The sequence below is a fragment of the Mustela putorius genome, unplaced genomic scaffold (genome assembly GCF_011764305.1).
Source record: "Mustela putorius furo isolate JIRA1106 unplaced genomic scaffold, ASM1176430v1.1 tig00000095_pilon_pilon_pilon, whole genome shotgun sequence".
Classification (NCBI taxonomy): Eukaryota; Metazoa; Chordata; class Mammalia; order Carnivora; family Mustelidae; genus Mustela; species Mustela putorius.
In genome coordinates this window covers 38,129,436-38,144,706 of record NW_025421280.1, presented here as the reverse complement: position 1 = coordinate 38,144,706, position 15,271 = coordinate 38,129,436, and the positions used below count along the sequence as shown (strand labels likewise).

Here is a 15,271-nt window from a genome sequence, read left to right as displayed (position 1 = left end):
CGCGCCCCCTGTCCTGGCCTCACCTCTGTGGCAGAAGGTCAGCCGCCGCTCCTCGCCTGTCTCGATGTTGGCCACCCACAGGTCATTGCTGTTGATGAAGGAGAAGAAGGCGGGGTCGGCAGGGCAGATCTTGGGGTCCATCCGGGGCCCGGTGCATTGGGTCTTGATTTCCAGGGGCTTCATGGGGGACACCTGGGGACACAGAGGCCTGGCTCAGGGGAACAGGAGGTCGCCCAGCCCCCGACCCGCCCACGGCCAGCGGCCAGGGCTCACCATGAACCCGTTCTTGCCCCCGTCCCGGCAGTGGAAGAGGCTGTTGCTGGCCTGGAAGAGGAAGAGGCCGCTCTCGCCGTGGAAGTCGTAGGAAGTGATGCCAAAGACCCCCAGGCGCTTCCGCTCCCGAAGGAGCTCCTCCTCCCGAGAGTAGACCCCGTGGTGGGGCGTGGCCTGGGGACACACAGGGACAGCGCTGCGTCAGCCAGGGACCCCAGCATCCTGGCCGCAGATCCTCCGGCCTGGACATTCCTGGGAGGAGTCTGCCAATCTGCCTGCGGTTCATGCCAGAGAGGGCCCAAGCCCGGAGGCCATGAGGGCACGCAGCAGGCATGGGGTGACGAGGCAGACTGACTTCTGGGCGCACTGGAGACTTCCTCCTCTCTGGTCCCATCTCTAGGATTCCTCAGCCCATGTCTGTCCCCAGAGCCTCTCCAAGACAGACAGAGCTCTCCCCACCCACCGGCACGGAGGGCCACCCAAGGGGTACTGTTTCCTGGTCTCCAGTGCCAAGCCCGCAGACGCACTCCCTCCTGCCCCCATCACCATCCTGTCCACCAGAACTTGCCCACCAGAACTGAGCCCACCCACTGACACCCGTTCCTGCTCTCTGCATGCGGGGAGCCGGGCAAATCCAGGACCACCGGCCCGCCCATATGCCTAAACCTGGGAGGCCTAGGGAGATAGACTACTGCGGACACCAAGCAGCCTCCCTGAGAATTCTGAACACGATGGGGAGGTGCGAGGAACGCTGACACCCAGAAAGGCGTCTCTGAAAAGCAGAAGCCAAAGCACAACGCAGCCCGTCCTTGGTCGGCCTGGGGCGGACCAGGGACAGCAGGAGTAAGAGCTGCCATATGGGCGCAGGGAAACCCAAACTACGCCTCCGCCCGCTCCCCAGCAAGGAAACCCAGACTGCGCCTCCGCCGCCCCCCACCACGGGCCGCTGCGCTGCTTTCCCAACCAGAAAGAAGTCAACCTCCCTGGACACAAAGCGGGCCGCGGCACTCCCCAGCCATCTCCCCAGCCCCCCAAGCCAGCCGACTGCAGATGATGTTAATTATTAGCCCAGTTAAAGGACCTCAGTCTTTGGTGAGGCCTCAAAAAGGAAGAGATGCTTCTGGTAAGAGCTCTTATGGGAGCACCCTCTCTGGGCCTGCAGAGTGCCGGGAGGAGTCTGCCCCGGCCATCGGGCAGCCCCCCTCCCCACTGCCAGGCAGACTGTCCCCCACAAGGCCCGTGGAAATGAACGGGCCACACAAGCACCATTTCCGTCACCGGGCACTGTGGCCTCGGGAACCAGCCTGATGGACACGTGACTCACGCTGCGCCCGGGCTCTCCTCTAGGTCACAAGGACACGAGAGGCCTCTCTTCCTTCTCAGGGACTCCCCGAGCTGTTCCTGAGTCCAGGGCGGCTCACCTGGAAGTGATCCAGCATCTGCTTCCAGGACAGGAGCAGCAGGGCCTCTTTCCGGACCTTCCTGGGTATCTCTGAGTAGAGGAGCGAGTTCTCGCGGCTGCCATAAGGCATCCCTTAGGGAGGGGTGGGGGGAGAAAAACCAGAATGGGGGACCTTGCCCAGGACAAGAAGAGGGTCTTGGGCCAGGGCCCTGGTTCCCCATGGCTTGGCCTGGCTGGTTCTGCTTCGACCTCCTCTGGCGCGTCCCGGAGGCACAGCCCTCCCCGTGGACCTTCCGACCCCGGGTGCGAGTATGTTCGTGACAGTGACGGGTCTTCTGCGCGACAGTGACAGAGACGTCTGCGCGAGGACCCAGTGCAGTTACTGAGGCAGCAGTGTGCAAGAGAACGGAAGCAAGCCCCGGGCACCCCAGCTCTCGAGGGCGAGGCTGTGGTCTTGGGTGTCCTCCTCCGTGAAAGGCTTTTGCGGGGGCCGAGAGCCGGCGCAGGTTAGAGGGACAGCACGTGCGCACTGGGGAGCTAGGAAACCGGCGTCTGACCAGCGCCTCTCTCCACGGCCGCGGGGCAGGGCGCTCTCCGGGGGGCACCGAGCAGCCCCTCCAGCCCCACCCACGCCTCGTCGGGAGCACCTCGGTGGGGAAAACCACAGATGTCCCCAGACAGCACCCACGGAGCTGACCCGACCTCGGACACGAGGACAGGAGCCACCTGGCCAAGACTCTACAGGAATGCAGCCAGCGGGGAACGACGCCGTCACACGGTGCCCGAGGTGCGTCACTCGGGAGAGGCCTGGACCTACGTTGCCAGTAAATGGCCGCGTCTCGAGGTCCTCCCTCTCTCGGGTGTGTCTTGTTGACACAGGTGCTGTCGTATCCCTAGTGGCAAATAAAAGCTGGTAGCGTTGCTGACTCAAGGAGATGACAGAGGACGGAGGGCTGTCGTTCACGGCCAACAGCAGACTGAGGGAGCAGGTCCCGAGCCTCTCCGGGAGGAAGGCCACGTGAGGCCAGCCTCACTTCAGGACCGCCACCTCGCCCACGCTCTCACGCTCCGACTGGGGGCCAGGGAGGCCCCAGGCTCGGTGCCCCCAGGGCCAGAGCCGGACTGATGACATCGGCTCCCATGACGGTGAGCTCGACGGGCAGCTCCTCCGCGACAAGCCACGTGGCGTCCCCACTCCTGACGCTACTGGCACGTGAAGTAGAATCGGAGAAAGAACGTATTGAAGGGAAAATACAAGATCAATACAACTTCCTTTGGAAACCGATTCAGGGAAGATGCAGAGGTTACGCAGACCTGTGGGGGGGCGATGCTTACGGTCCCCCATCAAGGGGCCCCGGACACCGGATGGTCCCCTTCCCCCATCCCCAGCTGGAGATGCAGGTGCATGACCCACCCATCCAGGCCACCCACGAGGCGTCCTTCCCTCTCCAGTTCGCACGACTCGTGGGGACGAGAATCACGTGCTGCGTGACCCCGTTTGTGTGCATTGCCCAGAACAGGCAACTCCGGGGAGACAGGACGTGGACTCATGGTTGCAGGAGAGAGGCAGGCAGAAGGGAGCGATGCCTCATGGGTCCTGAATCTCTTTCTGGGGTGATGGAATGTTCTGGAATTAGGCAGTGGTGACGTATGAGAAACCACTGAGTGGTCCACTTTTAAAAGAGTGAGCTTTCGGCTCCATGAATCAGACCTCATGAGAGAGAGTGGTCCCGGAGCGGGGTGCAAGCCAGGAAGGCAGCAGCTGGCAGTCAGCAACCAGCAGCAGGAGCTCTGGACACCCCCTGCCCCTGGGGCTCTCAGGGAGAGCCAGAGCTGTCCAAACAGGAAGTCAACAGTGCAGCCTTGCCAAGGACATTGGAGCCGCCGCCTCTGTCCAGCGGCTGAGTAAGTGATGGCACCAAATGGCACATGCGAGCGAATTCCGTGTGTCGTATCGGTGACACTGGGTGCACAAAGCTCGGGTCTGACTTCTGCTGGCCCTGCCCGACAGGGTCCCGGCCCCCAACATCCACCGGGGTGGCAGGTGGCCCGGGGCCACACAAGCACCATTTCCGTCACCCTGCACTGTGGCCTCGGGAACCAGCCTGATGGGACACGTGACTCACGCTGCGCCCGGGCTCTCCTCTAGGTCACAAGGACACGAGAGGCCTCTCTTCCTTCTCAGGGACTCCCCGAGCTGTTCCTGAGTCCTCTGTCCTACACGAGACACCATGTGCAGGGGACTGGCTGACCCCCATGGAGCAGGGAGCCGCCACCATCCCATCTTCCTGGCGACAGAAGTCCTCTGTTCACATCCTTAGCGTGAACATCTGGGAGAGCCTTTCGAGAGCCCGGGCCGGCTGGCTCCCCGCAGAACGGCAAGCTGGTGCCTGCTGAGAAGGCAGGGGCTGCCAGGGGCAGCACAGGGGGCAGGCTGCGTGTCTCAGGGCACCCGGAAGGCACTGAGGGACACGGACGGGTGACCAATGTCACCTAAAAGAGGCAGGATGGCTCCGAGATGTCCTAGGAAGGTTCTGGGGTCTCAGCCAAGCCCACAGCAGTCTCGAGCTGCCCACACCCAGTGTGGCAGGCCTCCCGCAGTCTGCAGGGACCCACTCACCCCAACACCCCCCCCAACCACGGACTGCAGACAGTCTGCTCTACGCTGAATCCATTGGTTCCCCGCCGCCGACATTCGGGAGCTCATCCGTCTCTGCTGGCGGCTGCAGCCCAGCAGGAGGCAAGCGGGCAGCAAGGAGCGTGTGTGGAGAGGAGCACGTGCCGAGCAGATGCCCGGGCCCCACGCGGCTCCAAGGTTCTCGGGGCCAGGACACAAGGCCCGGGGTGGGGGCTCTCTGGCACCCGCCGTGTCCTTCCTATGAGGTGCCCCCGGTGGCTCAAACTGGCTCCGGGGGCTGCTGTCCCTTTCAGCGGCGCTGCGGGTGGCTGGACAACGGCCCCCAAGTGCTCTGGTCCTCGTCGCCAGAGCCTGTGATTACGTTACATCCTGCGGCGAGAGGGACCCCGCAGACGGGATGAAGCAGAAGGTCCGAGCTGGGGAGAGCGGCCTGGACAACCCAGTTGGGCCTGATATGGGGTCACGAGTCCCCACCACGGAGCTGGGGGGGTTTCAGAGCCCAGCGGCCAAGAACAGCAGGGCAGCCACGGGCCAAGGAGCACAGGAACCTCCAGAGCTCAGAGGAGGCAAGGAGCCGATTGTCCCCCAGCCCCTGGAGGGAGCACAGTGTGGCCTTCCACACGCCTTGATTTGGGCCCCGACAAACTGATTTGGGGCTCCCGGTCTCCAGCACAGAAGCAGCAGCCACTGCAGCCCACAAGACCTGGCCCCGTGTAACCCCGGGAGCCACGCCCCCTCAGGTAACAACGTGGGAAGCCCGCTCCATCGGCGGCTCCCAGGCCAGAGTGGGCAAGCCCTTTCCTGTAACACGCGCGTCTTCGACTCTGGGGGCCACACAACGCCCAGAGAGCCACCACACACTGAGCCCTGTTCTAGATCCCTCCTTTCCAAACTCCGTGCCCGCCAGGCCACCGTGTGGCCTCCACATGCCTCCCTACGAAGAGGGGCTGCATCCACTCTGGGAAGGGGAGAGCCGGGCAGCACCCACGGCGGTCACTACTGGCGCCCTCGGGCGGAGGACAGCCTGCATTCACGACCGCGTGCCACCCCTCACCCAAACCCTGCCAGGAACCAGGCTGGCGCGAGGCCTCCCTGGTGCCCTGAAGCTCTTACCCAGCTGGCAGGGAACACAAACCCGCCAATGATCACAGGCGGCGTGTGAAGGGCCGCAGCCAGGGCACACACCCGACAAGGGTGTCAGCGGCCAGGGCACATGCCCAACGAGGATGTCACTAGCAGTCTGTGTGCTTGTGCCAGTATATAGGGCGGGGTGGCAACCGCGTGGCCAGCCACCCTCTGTTATTAGCTCGCGGCACGCACAGTACACAACCATGGCACCCTTCTTTGAGCCTCAGGGCCCCTCTTAGCACCCTGGCCCATGGCGAGTGCACACTGGACTTACTGGTGACCCCACCGCTAGGAGTCGTTCACTGGCCCGGCCCAGCCGGCTGGAACCGGAGACAACCTCAGGGGCTCAGAGCCACATGCAAGGCCTAACCACAGCGCTGCTGCAACCGGGGGGCCGGCCCTGCTCCGCTCCCCTCACACCTGGCCCTGCGGGCGCGCTGCACCAGATCGTCACCGTAAACGGAGAGCTTACCTAGGTAGTAGAGGCGGTGGGAGTGCGGGCTCGACTCGTCTGTCTTCTGCACGAACTGGAAGTCATGCGGGGCCTTGTTGACAATGAGGCCCGAGTTCTTGCGGCTGCCGTGGATGATGCTCCGGAGCCCGTCCCACGAGTGCTTCTGCACCTGGAAGCGGGATGCCGGGTCGTCCATCTCGACCGTGTCACCCCGCTCGGACACCGGTGCCCCGGTGGCCATCCTCTCTGTCCCCTCGGAGTTCAGCGAGAAGCTAGAAGCAGGAGGGGACAGGGTGGGAAGAGGGTGATGCACAAGTTTCGATTACAAGCTGGCCCCTCGCCAGACACTCCTGGCCGCCGCCCAAGACAAGCCCCCACCCGTGTACCCCTTGCCAGCCCGCCTAAATATGTCCCAAATTACTGTCTCTTTCCAGCGACCACAAACGCTTCTAAGATCCAAGCCGTGGTCACCTCTGATTTTAAGAGACCCAAACATTCAATGCAAATCTGATCTCATCACTTAAAGTTCTTCCTTAGTTTTACCACGACCCCTGGGGTAAAAACCAGTCCTTGTCATAGGCTTCAAGGCTCTCTGCCCTCTGGCCCCTGCCAGCCTCTCAAACCTCAACCCCCTTTATCAGTCCTCCCGCCAAAACCAGCCTTGCCTCTGTGCCGCAAACAGGGCAGATCCCTTCCTACCCCCAGGGCCTTTGCATGTGCCACTTCTGCGCAAAACACTTTTCTCCTCTCTTTGCTTGACTAACTTCTAATCAGATCTCAGGGTAAACATCTCTTGGGTCCTCAGAAACCTTTGAGAACCACCTGTGCCAAAGCTGGTCTCTCCAATAGTCTTTCACACATCGCACCCCAACTCTGTTACCCCTGCCCTCAGGGCATTTGTCATAATGGTTGGTTGTTGATCTCTTGTCCCATTCGCAGGAGTGTCCCCAAAGTCCGCACGAGGGCCTGACTCCCAGCAGGCATTCCACAGAGGGCCGTGGAAGGACTCTCTTGCATTAAGCCTGCTGGGAAACACTCACGTGCAGAGGACTGAGCATAAAGAATTGACCGGTAAAGCTTGTCACCCGCGCCATCCCACTGGGGGTCCGGCGCGGCAAACTCTCGTGCCCCGCCGGAGGGGCTCAGGGCAACAGGTGGCTGTGAGCAGGGAATATGCAAACCAGGTGAGGGCGTGGGCGTCCTGGCCTCTCTCGTCCGGCTCCCCGAGCGGCTGCGGCCGAGGCGCGCTCGCTCCCTTCTCCCACCCTTGCTGCTGAGCACATTTCTTGACCGGACTGGCCTGGCCAGGCAAATATTTGTCTTAGGGAAATCTAAACACAGCCGGTGACCCGGTTCTGGAAGAGCTGGGTCTCCAGTGAGGCCAAAGTGAGCAGGGCAGCCTCCCTTTCCTCCACGGCCACAGAATGGTCGAAAGCCTTGCTGGATGCTGGGTCTCCTCGTGTTCCAGGATTAGCAGCTTTGCTTGGCGGGCAGAGTTTGGGGTTCCCTGGCCGGAAGTGGGAGTTGCTACTTCCAGACCCCGGGCAGGGACAGCACAAGTCAAGGGCTCTTAGAGAGGCCCCAGGCAGGGCTGTGTCCCCCTTCACACGGGTGCCCGCCAGTTCCCAGAAGGCCTCGCCCCCTGCCAGGAAGAGTCCGCCACTGCCCCCTACCAACCCCAGACCAAAGTCACCATCACAGGAGAAAGACCCCTGTCTGCTACCACGAGAGGGAGCAGGAGAGAGACATGGCCTCTGTGGGCCGATCTTCTAAGCATGGCCTCTGTGGGCCGATCTTCAGAGTCCCCTTTCCAGGCCGACCCTGTATCAGAGAAGAGCCAGAAACGCCTCCCTCGCTCCATCCTCCGTGACCCGGCCAGGGCTGGGGTGGGGGCAGCAGAGCAAGCCAGGCCTTCTTGCCCGCCAGCCACGAAAAAGCACATTCAGTCCAGTACTTCCTACGGTGGCTTTGAAGACACAGATGACAGGTCATAGGAGCTTTCAGGGCCCTCGGGTCAAATAAGGAGAGCCAGGGAAGACAGGAGACTCCCCGAGGATCAAATTTGGTGCTAGGGCGGTGCTGGGCACGGGGAGTGCTAGGCAGGGGCCAGGACGGGCTGAGCACTCCAGGACCCACACGGCCCCAAGCGCTATTGGCAGCAAGCCCGGCCCCCCACCCCACCCCCGAACCTGCTGCCACAATCCAAGCCTTGCTCACAGCAGAAAAACAGATCACGACCTCCAGGGCTCCCACAGGGGACCCCACAAGCTAAGGGCCTGGCAGGGGCACTCACACAATCACAGGGCTAATCTCCATAGCGAAGAACAATTAAAAAAAAAAAAGATCTTGCCTCCGATCACTGCAGAGAGCCCAGGGAGCAAGAATATGATCCAGGAGATGAGAAATGAAATGAAACATCGGGAGAAACTTCTAGGAATCTTCTAGCTGCGGCCAGGCGGCCTGAGCTCCCAGACAGGCCAAGGCTTGGTGCTACGCCCGGGGCCTCCACTGACCTCCCTCCTCCCCAGAAGCAGAGAGAGACTGCCGAGGAGGCGGGGGACGAGGAAGAGGTTAAGTAACCGCGGCCCTTCCTAGGCCGGCCTGCGCCGGGCTTCTCCACTCAAGAGTTTACACAGCTGGGGAAACGAAAGTGGATTCCAAGCCACTCGGGCCGGTCCACCTCGCTTCCTTCTGTGGGTCAGCGGGACACCAGCATGCAGCCCGGGAGCTCTGGTGCGGGACGGTCAAGGCCCCAGGGGAGTTCAGAGACCTATCAGCCGTAAGTGGGCACTCCAAGAGCCAGGACCACACCGCCCCCCCCCACCCCAGCATGGCCCCAGGGCAGCCACCGGAGACCCAGGCGGGGCCTGAGACCAGGGAAGCAGTCGGAAAGCAAGAAGGAACTGCGCACTCTGTGCTGGGAGCATTCAGCTGACCGCAGAGTGATGCGACAGGAAGGAAGGCGGGCGACCTAGCTCGGGAGGAAATGCCCGAGCAGCCCTGGGACACGCGCTGAGCCCCCGCAGGTGGGGGTTCCCCAGAAACAGCAGGCCATCCTCTGCCCTACCAGGGTTGCCCCGGGCACCATGTCGGCCCTCCACAGTCACAACCAGCCGTACAGACTCCGCATGCAGCCCGGCCTGTACCCGCCAGGGACCTGCTGCACTCGACAATGGGGACTCGGGTCTCCAATGCTAACTGACCTCCTGACATGTCTACTACTCACTGGACACTGGGAGCCTGCATCTGGGGAACGAATCGCTGTACTCAGCATCACCCCTGTCTTCCAGAACCTCTCAAATTCCCTTCCTGCCTCATGGCTTGTACTTGCTAAAAGGAAATGAATCCAGGAGGGGCAGAAACCGACGGTGAGGCAGGCCCGCTCCACAGGGACTTGCTATGGTCTTCCTCTCACGCAAGGCCCCAGGCACGGGATTCACCAAGTGCCCGAGCCTCACGGGTCCAACTATAATTACTTCCAACTACAACCTTGATGACTGAGCTCAGGGGTCATGCCGCATTTGGGAGGCCGCAAAGTAGGCTCAGGTCAAATGACCTGCCCAACGTCACCCCCACAAGGAAGCAGAAGGGACCCCACGGCTATTGGACACAAAACCCACATCCTAACCACCAGGCCACTGGTTCTCAGCTGGGGCTGATCCCGCCCGAGGAGGCACCAGGCAATGTCTGGGGTGCTAACGTCGAGGGGGCCGGGGCCAGGGGTGCTGCTCCACCTCCTACAGAGAATGACTTGGGCCCTGTGACAGCAGTGACCGGCTGAGAAACCCTACAGCAGCCCACATGGCCTCCTCAAGCAAAACAGCCAGAGGCTTGGGGACACGCAGAAAGGAAGGGGTGGCAGGGCATGATGGGTATCCTCCCAGACCTATGACATCGTCAGAAATTTGGGAACCTCTGAAACGTGCTCAAAGATCAGGGCTTCCGAGGCCACACCCCTTACCTTCTCCAACCTTGTGTGTTCTCGTGGTCCAGGCGGAGCTTCTTAACCTTCCGCATCAACCACCCGGCTGACCTCAGGAGGGTGGGGGAGCCTACGGGAAGAGAGCCCCAGGGCGGTAACTCCAGGCAGTCTGGGAACGCACACTCTCAGCCCTCCTCCCCTGCCCATTTCTCTCGGGACACCCAATGCCAAGGGCATCCTGATAAGGCCCTGCCCAGAAATTCTAGAAGGCGCCTGGCATTTGCCAGAAACCAGCATCTTTTCTGCCACGCAGGTGCAGTCCTCCCAAGGCCAGCAGTCCCTGAGAAGAGGCCAGTTTCAAATGACGCCAGGGACGGCACCCTTGGTGCTCACCAGAAACCGACTCATCCCTCCGCTGTGGCCACTCTCTGACGGCCTTCCCGACCTCAGCTCCTTCCTTTGCCCTGGACCACAATCTCCAGCCATGCTGGCCTCGCTCTCCCCTACGTACTCGGACCCTTTCTCACCTTAGAGCCTTTGTTCTTGCCAGTCCTGCTGCCTGCGGTGCCCTCCCCTGCTTTCCCGACCACCTGCCCCTCCTCTCCTCCACGCCTCAGTCTCGCCCCTTCCAAGGTCTTTCCTGGTACCCGATCTAAAGTCGCTAACCCACAGGGTGCCTGGGTGCCTGGCTGGCTCAGTGGGTTAAGCCTCTGCCTTCGGCTCAGGTCATGATCCCAGAGTCCCAGGATCGAGCCCCACATCGGGCTCTCCCCTCAGCAGAGCCTGCTTCCTCTCTCTCCCCACTTGTAATCTCTATCTGTCAAGTAAATAAATAAAATCTTTAAAAAAAAATAAATGAAGTCGCTAATCCAACACACATAACACCTGGTCCTCAGTGTGCCAAGGATGGGGGAAAAGTTGAGTAAGATCCTCAGGCCGTCACTAGGCACTCGCATAAGTCTCTGATGGGTCAGATGTTACGACCGCGGCACCTGTGGGCCACCTCCTCGCTCCCTCCCACTTAGTTCACGGATCTCAATGGTGCAACACCCTAGGACCTCAGTAAGTCAAATGATTACGGAATACAGAGTCTCTCGGGGATCAACTGATTCCCCTAACCTAATTCCCCTATTCCACAAACAGGGCCAGTTCTGCTCCCAGGAGCCATTTCCAGGTGTCACGACCAGGAGGCATGGTACCAGCTCGTTGGCCAGGGAGGGTAAGCGTCACAGGGCATACAGGACACTCGCCTCCACTCCCCACTGCAAAGATGGCTGTGGGTGCTGAGGCTGAACCCCGGCTCCAGCAGAGTGAGCACTCTTCACCGGGATGTCAGCTCCGGGGCTGGGGGGTGTGGGGAGCAGGCCTACGTCGGTCCTGTCTCCTCTACTTCTCTGAGCCCAGCACCATGCCTGGCACACACGAAGCATTTTTGGCCAAATTATCGAGACCCTGTCCTTCCCCGAATGCTGTCTGAAGTCAAAGGGAGCCCTGGTTTGGTCAGCAACCAAGCCCCTTCTCGAGGAGAAGCCAGGCCCCCCAGTAGGCAGGTGCCCTGATGCTTCAAGAAGAAAGCAGCACATGGCCCCGGGACAGAGGCTGGAGGGGACAGATGAAGCCAAATGTCACCTTAAGCAGCACTGGTCTCACTCGCAGTCCTGTGGCGAAAAGAGGGGTCGCTGTTGTCAGAGATTGGGGTTCAAAGCCTGGCTCTACAACTTCTGGTCTCTGTGACCTTGAGATGCTGCTTAACCTTTCAGTTAATTTAGGTTAAGTTTAACCTCTCGGTTAAATTGTGTCTCAATTTCCCCAGCTACTGAAGACATTACCTACGCCAAGGGCTGCTGTCAGAATTAGGTGCTCAAGTAAAATCCTAGATGTGGCAGAATCTAGATGTCAGCTAATCCCGTCAACGAAACAGGTCGCTGAAAATCCCAACACGGGGAGAATTGGACCAAAGCTCCTTTTAGAGCCAAGATCCCGGCAGCACACCCTGGGTTAGGTGTGGGGGGGGACAGAGCCACACCTCCACCGTTCTGGCTGCCGTCAGCATTCCCCCCGATTCTCCCACAATCTTCCAGGGGGTTCTTCCTGGGTAGCCGCTGGAGATGCTGGATGGAAAGAAAAGTCTCCAGCAAGGGCCCACAAAAACCACAGCCACTGGCCTGGGTCCCAGCCAACCGCCTAGGAGGGCAATGACCGCAGGGTTGTAGAAAACCACTTCCTGCAGCCTTCTGTATCCTGGAGCACGAAAATGAATCCCACCAGCCCACATACCCGCCATCACGGTCACCCCACCCCACCCCAACTGACCTTCTAGAGGGTCCAGAAAGCCTCCATTTCAGCTGCAGGCGTGGGACTCAGACCTGGATGGAACCAACGGGTCATTAATGCAGCAGGTTAATGGAGGGGCGGGCTATCAACTCGCTCTCCCTGCAGGCGGGAGTCCTGACCGGCGGCCCAATCCTCTCTACCTGAACAGGCTCTAGAGATGCCTCGGGACCCGGCAGTGCTGTCTGCGGGCCCGAGCTGCCCTCGGGAGAAAAGACCTCCCACCTGGCCCAATTTTCCCGGGAATCAGCCAGGGACTACACCGCAGTGCACACCTCCAGGGCTTCAGTCCCAGCTCCTGGAAAGCGCGTTGGTTCTTGCCACCGAGACAAGGGACTCCCTCACGGCGGGGCGGGCGGGGGAGCGCCAGCGGGCGGGGGGCCAAGGGAACGGGGCCCTTCTGATGGCTCCGCTGCAGCAAGGATGGGGAAGGGTCAAGTCCGGTCTAAAGCTGCGTGGGAAGACGGTGGGCGGCGGGACCCGGCCGGGGGGGAGGCTGAGAGAAGGGGCTGGCTGGCCCCTGTCGGGGTGTGGGCTGGGGGAGGCCACGCGCTGGGGCGGGGTGCGGCGGGGCGGGCAGGAAGCAGGTCCGGGAGGCGGCCTCCGCTCCCTTACGGGGAACGTGTGTTTGCTTGGGGAGGGGACCTCCAGAGCCCGCGGGGAAGGAGCGCGCGGCGGGTGCGGCCACGCCCGGAAGGGGCCGCGGCCGGTGGCTTGGGCAGCGACCCGACGAGCGCGGAGGCTGGGTCGGGGAGGGACGGAGAGGTGGCCCGGCCGCCGCAGCAGGCGGGAGGGGAAGAAGGGCTGACGAGGGCCCCGCGCTGAGGGGAAACCGAGGCGGGGGCTGTTAGAACGGGGAGTCGGGTCCGCGGCAGGGCCGGGGTGCGGGGAGGCCGGGGCGGAGGGCACCCGAGAGGCGGGTCAATGGCGGGTCCACGGTCAGGGCTGAGGGGGGGCCGGTCGATGGCGGGTTCGGGGTCGCGGCCGAGGCCGGACGGGCGCGCGTGCGCTGCTCACCGGGCTCGGGGCCGGCGCGGAGTGGCGGCCGGGCTGGGCAGGGCGTCCCGGGGCCGGAGGGGCCTCACACTAGAGGCTCCATGCCCGGGACTGCGGCCCCGGAAGTGGCGGGCGCGGGGGACAGCAGCAGCGGCGGACACGGGGGAGCCGGCGGCTCGGGCCCCTTTGACCCGGAAGTTGAGCTGCCCAGGCGGCGGCCTACAATTGGCCCGCGCCCGGGCGGTACCAAGAGGCCCACGGCGCTAGGGGGGGATGCGCCTGTTCGGTTCCTGCGGGCAGAGGCTTGGAATTTCCCTGGGGCGGCATCTTCCGGCGCGGGGAGGGACGCTGAAGAGGGACACCCCCATGCAGCTTGGTATCATCCAGCCAGACCCATAATACTTCTACTAATAGCGTCTGGAAAAGGTATAGCCCGCCGGAGCGTTGGTGGTATAGTGGTTAGCATAGCTGCCTTCCAAGCAGTTGACCCGGGTTCGATTCCCGGCCAACGCAAACAAAACGGTTGAGTTTTCTTTACTTTTACCATAACTTATTTAAATTTTGTTACTAAAAGCGCCCAATTGGAGCTTTTCTTTTTTTTTTTTTTTTCCCCAATTACCCTGAAGTAACTTTTAAAACGACGGGAGAAATCTAAAAACCACGGGTCAGGAATAATCGGTGCCACTTTACGATGCTACAGCGAGCGAAAACGCAAGTGTGTTCCCGCCCGGGATCGAACCGGGGACCTTTCGCGTGTGAGGCGAACGTGATAACCGCTACACTACGGAAACCGGCAAGGGGAAGGGCCCCGGGGGCTTTCATTGAGCGCGCGGTTTCGAGGATTCCGGCTCTTCCCTAGCTCCGGGCTCTCCGGCTGGGGCGGTGCGCGCTGGGTCTGTCCGAGCTGCCCTCGGAGCTCTGCTTTTGGGTTTTTGTTTGTTTGTTTGTTTGTGTTTGTTTTTGTTTTTTGTTGTTTGCTTTTTTTAAGCTAGGAGGAGGACCGAGGATAAAGGCAAGAATTTAGGGTCACATTGCTGAATAATCTGCCCCCCAGCCCTCCACCCCAAGACCGGGATTAGAGTGCCGGGAGCGAGGCAGTGGCTTCAGCTTCAGCCAAAAAAAAACTCAAGAATCAAGGTAAATGATGTTTGAATGCACGATACCAAGAGACCCTATGAGTGGCCGCATAATTCCGTAAGGAACAATATATCAAAACTAGAACTCGAGACAGGTTTTGGCACTGCCTTGCCGAGAAGTCCTAATGGGGTCCGAGGCAAGTGCAAGAACGTGTGCCCCTCTGTATCTGTTCTCGTGCATTCTTGAAAGGCAATTCCCCCTTCCCCCCAAAAGCATCTTCTGGGAAATACTGAAACTTAAAAGTAGGTGCTTTATGATTCAAAACATGAAGAACTTTTCGTCATGTCACTTTTCTGCGTTTAATGGAACAAACACATGGATCCCATTTGCAACATTTACTTCTGGGGAAAGATTAACCATTGGAAGTTACGTAAGACAGTTTTTCGGGATGCCTCAGAGCCTGGTAGGGCAAGCACTGTCCTGGCCACAGAGCACAAAGACCCTTCTATATTCTTTTCCTGCTGCTGCTGTGACTTAAGACCACAGACAGTGGTTGCAAAAAACCACAAGCTTATTACATATGGTTCTGGAAACGGGAGTCTAAACCCTGATCTGGAGTGACTAGAACCCAGATGTGGGCACGGTTGGCGCCGGAGGCTCTAGGGACAATGGCTTAGCCGGACTTTCCCAGCCTCTGGAGCCCTGATGGCCCCAATCCTCTGTTTCTGTTGGTGCCCCGCCTTCTTTAATTTGGAACTTCTTGCCTCTCTCTTGTATGTGACTCCATGAAGTCCCCCCACACACACACATATGAAAAATAAGCTTCCCATCTTGAGATTCTTACTGCGTTTGCAAGGTCTCTTTTGCTGTGTGGGGGAGCCTAGTCACAGGTTCTGGGGGTTAAGATGTGGCCTTTGCAGAGGATTATTCTTCTCTCCTTATTGGACATCGTTCCCTAACATCCTTTTTGATGGCAGTATAGTAGTTCATTCATTCATTCATTCATTCAACAATGATTTACTGACCACCTACTATGCGAAGGGGACAGCG

The 15,271-nt window shown here is 60.6% G+C and overlaps 1 protein-coding gene and 2 non-coding genes across 10 annotated transcripts in view; 1 reads left to right on the top strand and 2 right to left on the bottom strand.

The window, feature by feature from the left end:
- DPP9 (dipeptidyl peptidase 9) overlaps window positions 1–13,348 on the bottom strand; it is a 38,896-nt gene extending 25,548 nt beyond the window's left edge. For 4 of the 8 annotated variants that reach the window (XM_013045232.2, XM_045086152.1, XM_013045235.2 and 1 more), the window contains exons 1-5: window positions 8,246–8,427; window positions 5,914–6,167; window positions 1,695–1,807; window positions 274–447; window positions 24–192 (exon numbers count right to left, since the gene is read on the bottom strand). In XM_013045232.2, the coding sequence (XP_012900686.1) occupies window positions 24–192; window positions 274–447; window positions 1,695–1,807; window positions 5,914–6,167; window positions 8,246–8,313 (778 nt within the window). In that variant the 5' untranslated portion in view covers window positions 8,314–8,427. The other 4 variants (XM_004771472.3, XM_045086159.1, XM_013045233.2 and 1 more) reach the window with 3 other exon arrangements.
- A 237-nt stretch (window positions 13,349–13,585) lies between these two features.
- Window positions 13,586–13,657, top strand: TRNAG-UCC. Its single transcript has one exon. It is a non-coding gene; the product is annotated as a tRNA-Gly (tRNA).
- A 205-nt stretch (window positions 13,658–13,862) lies between these two features.
- On the bottom strand, window positions 13,863–13,935 carry TRNAV-CAC. The gene has a single exon. It is a non-coding gene; the product is annotated as a tRNA-Val (tRNA).
- Window positions 13,936–15,271: the final 1,336 nt, after the last annotated feature.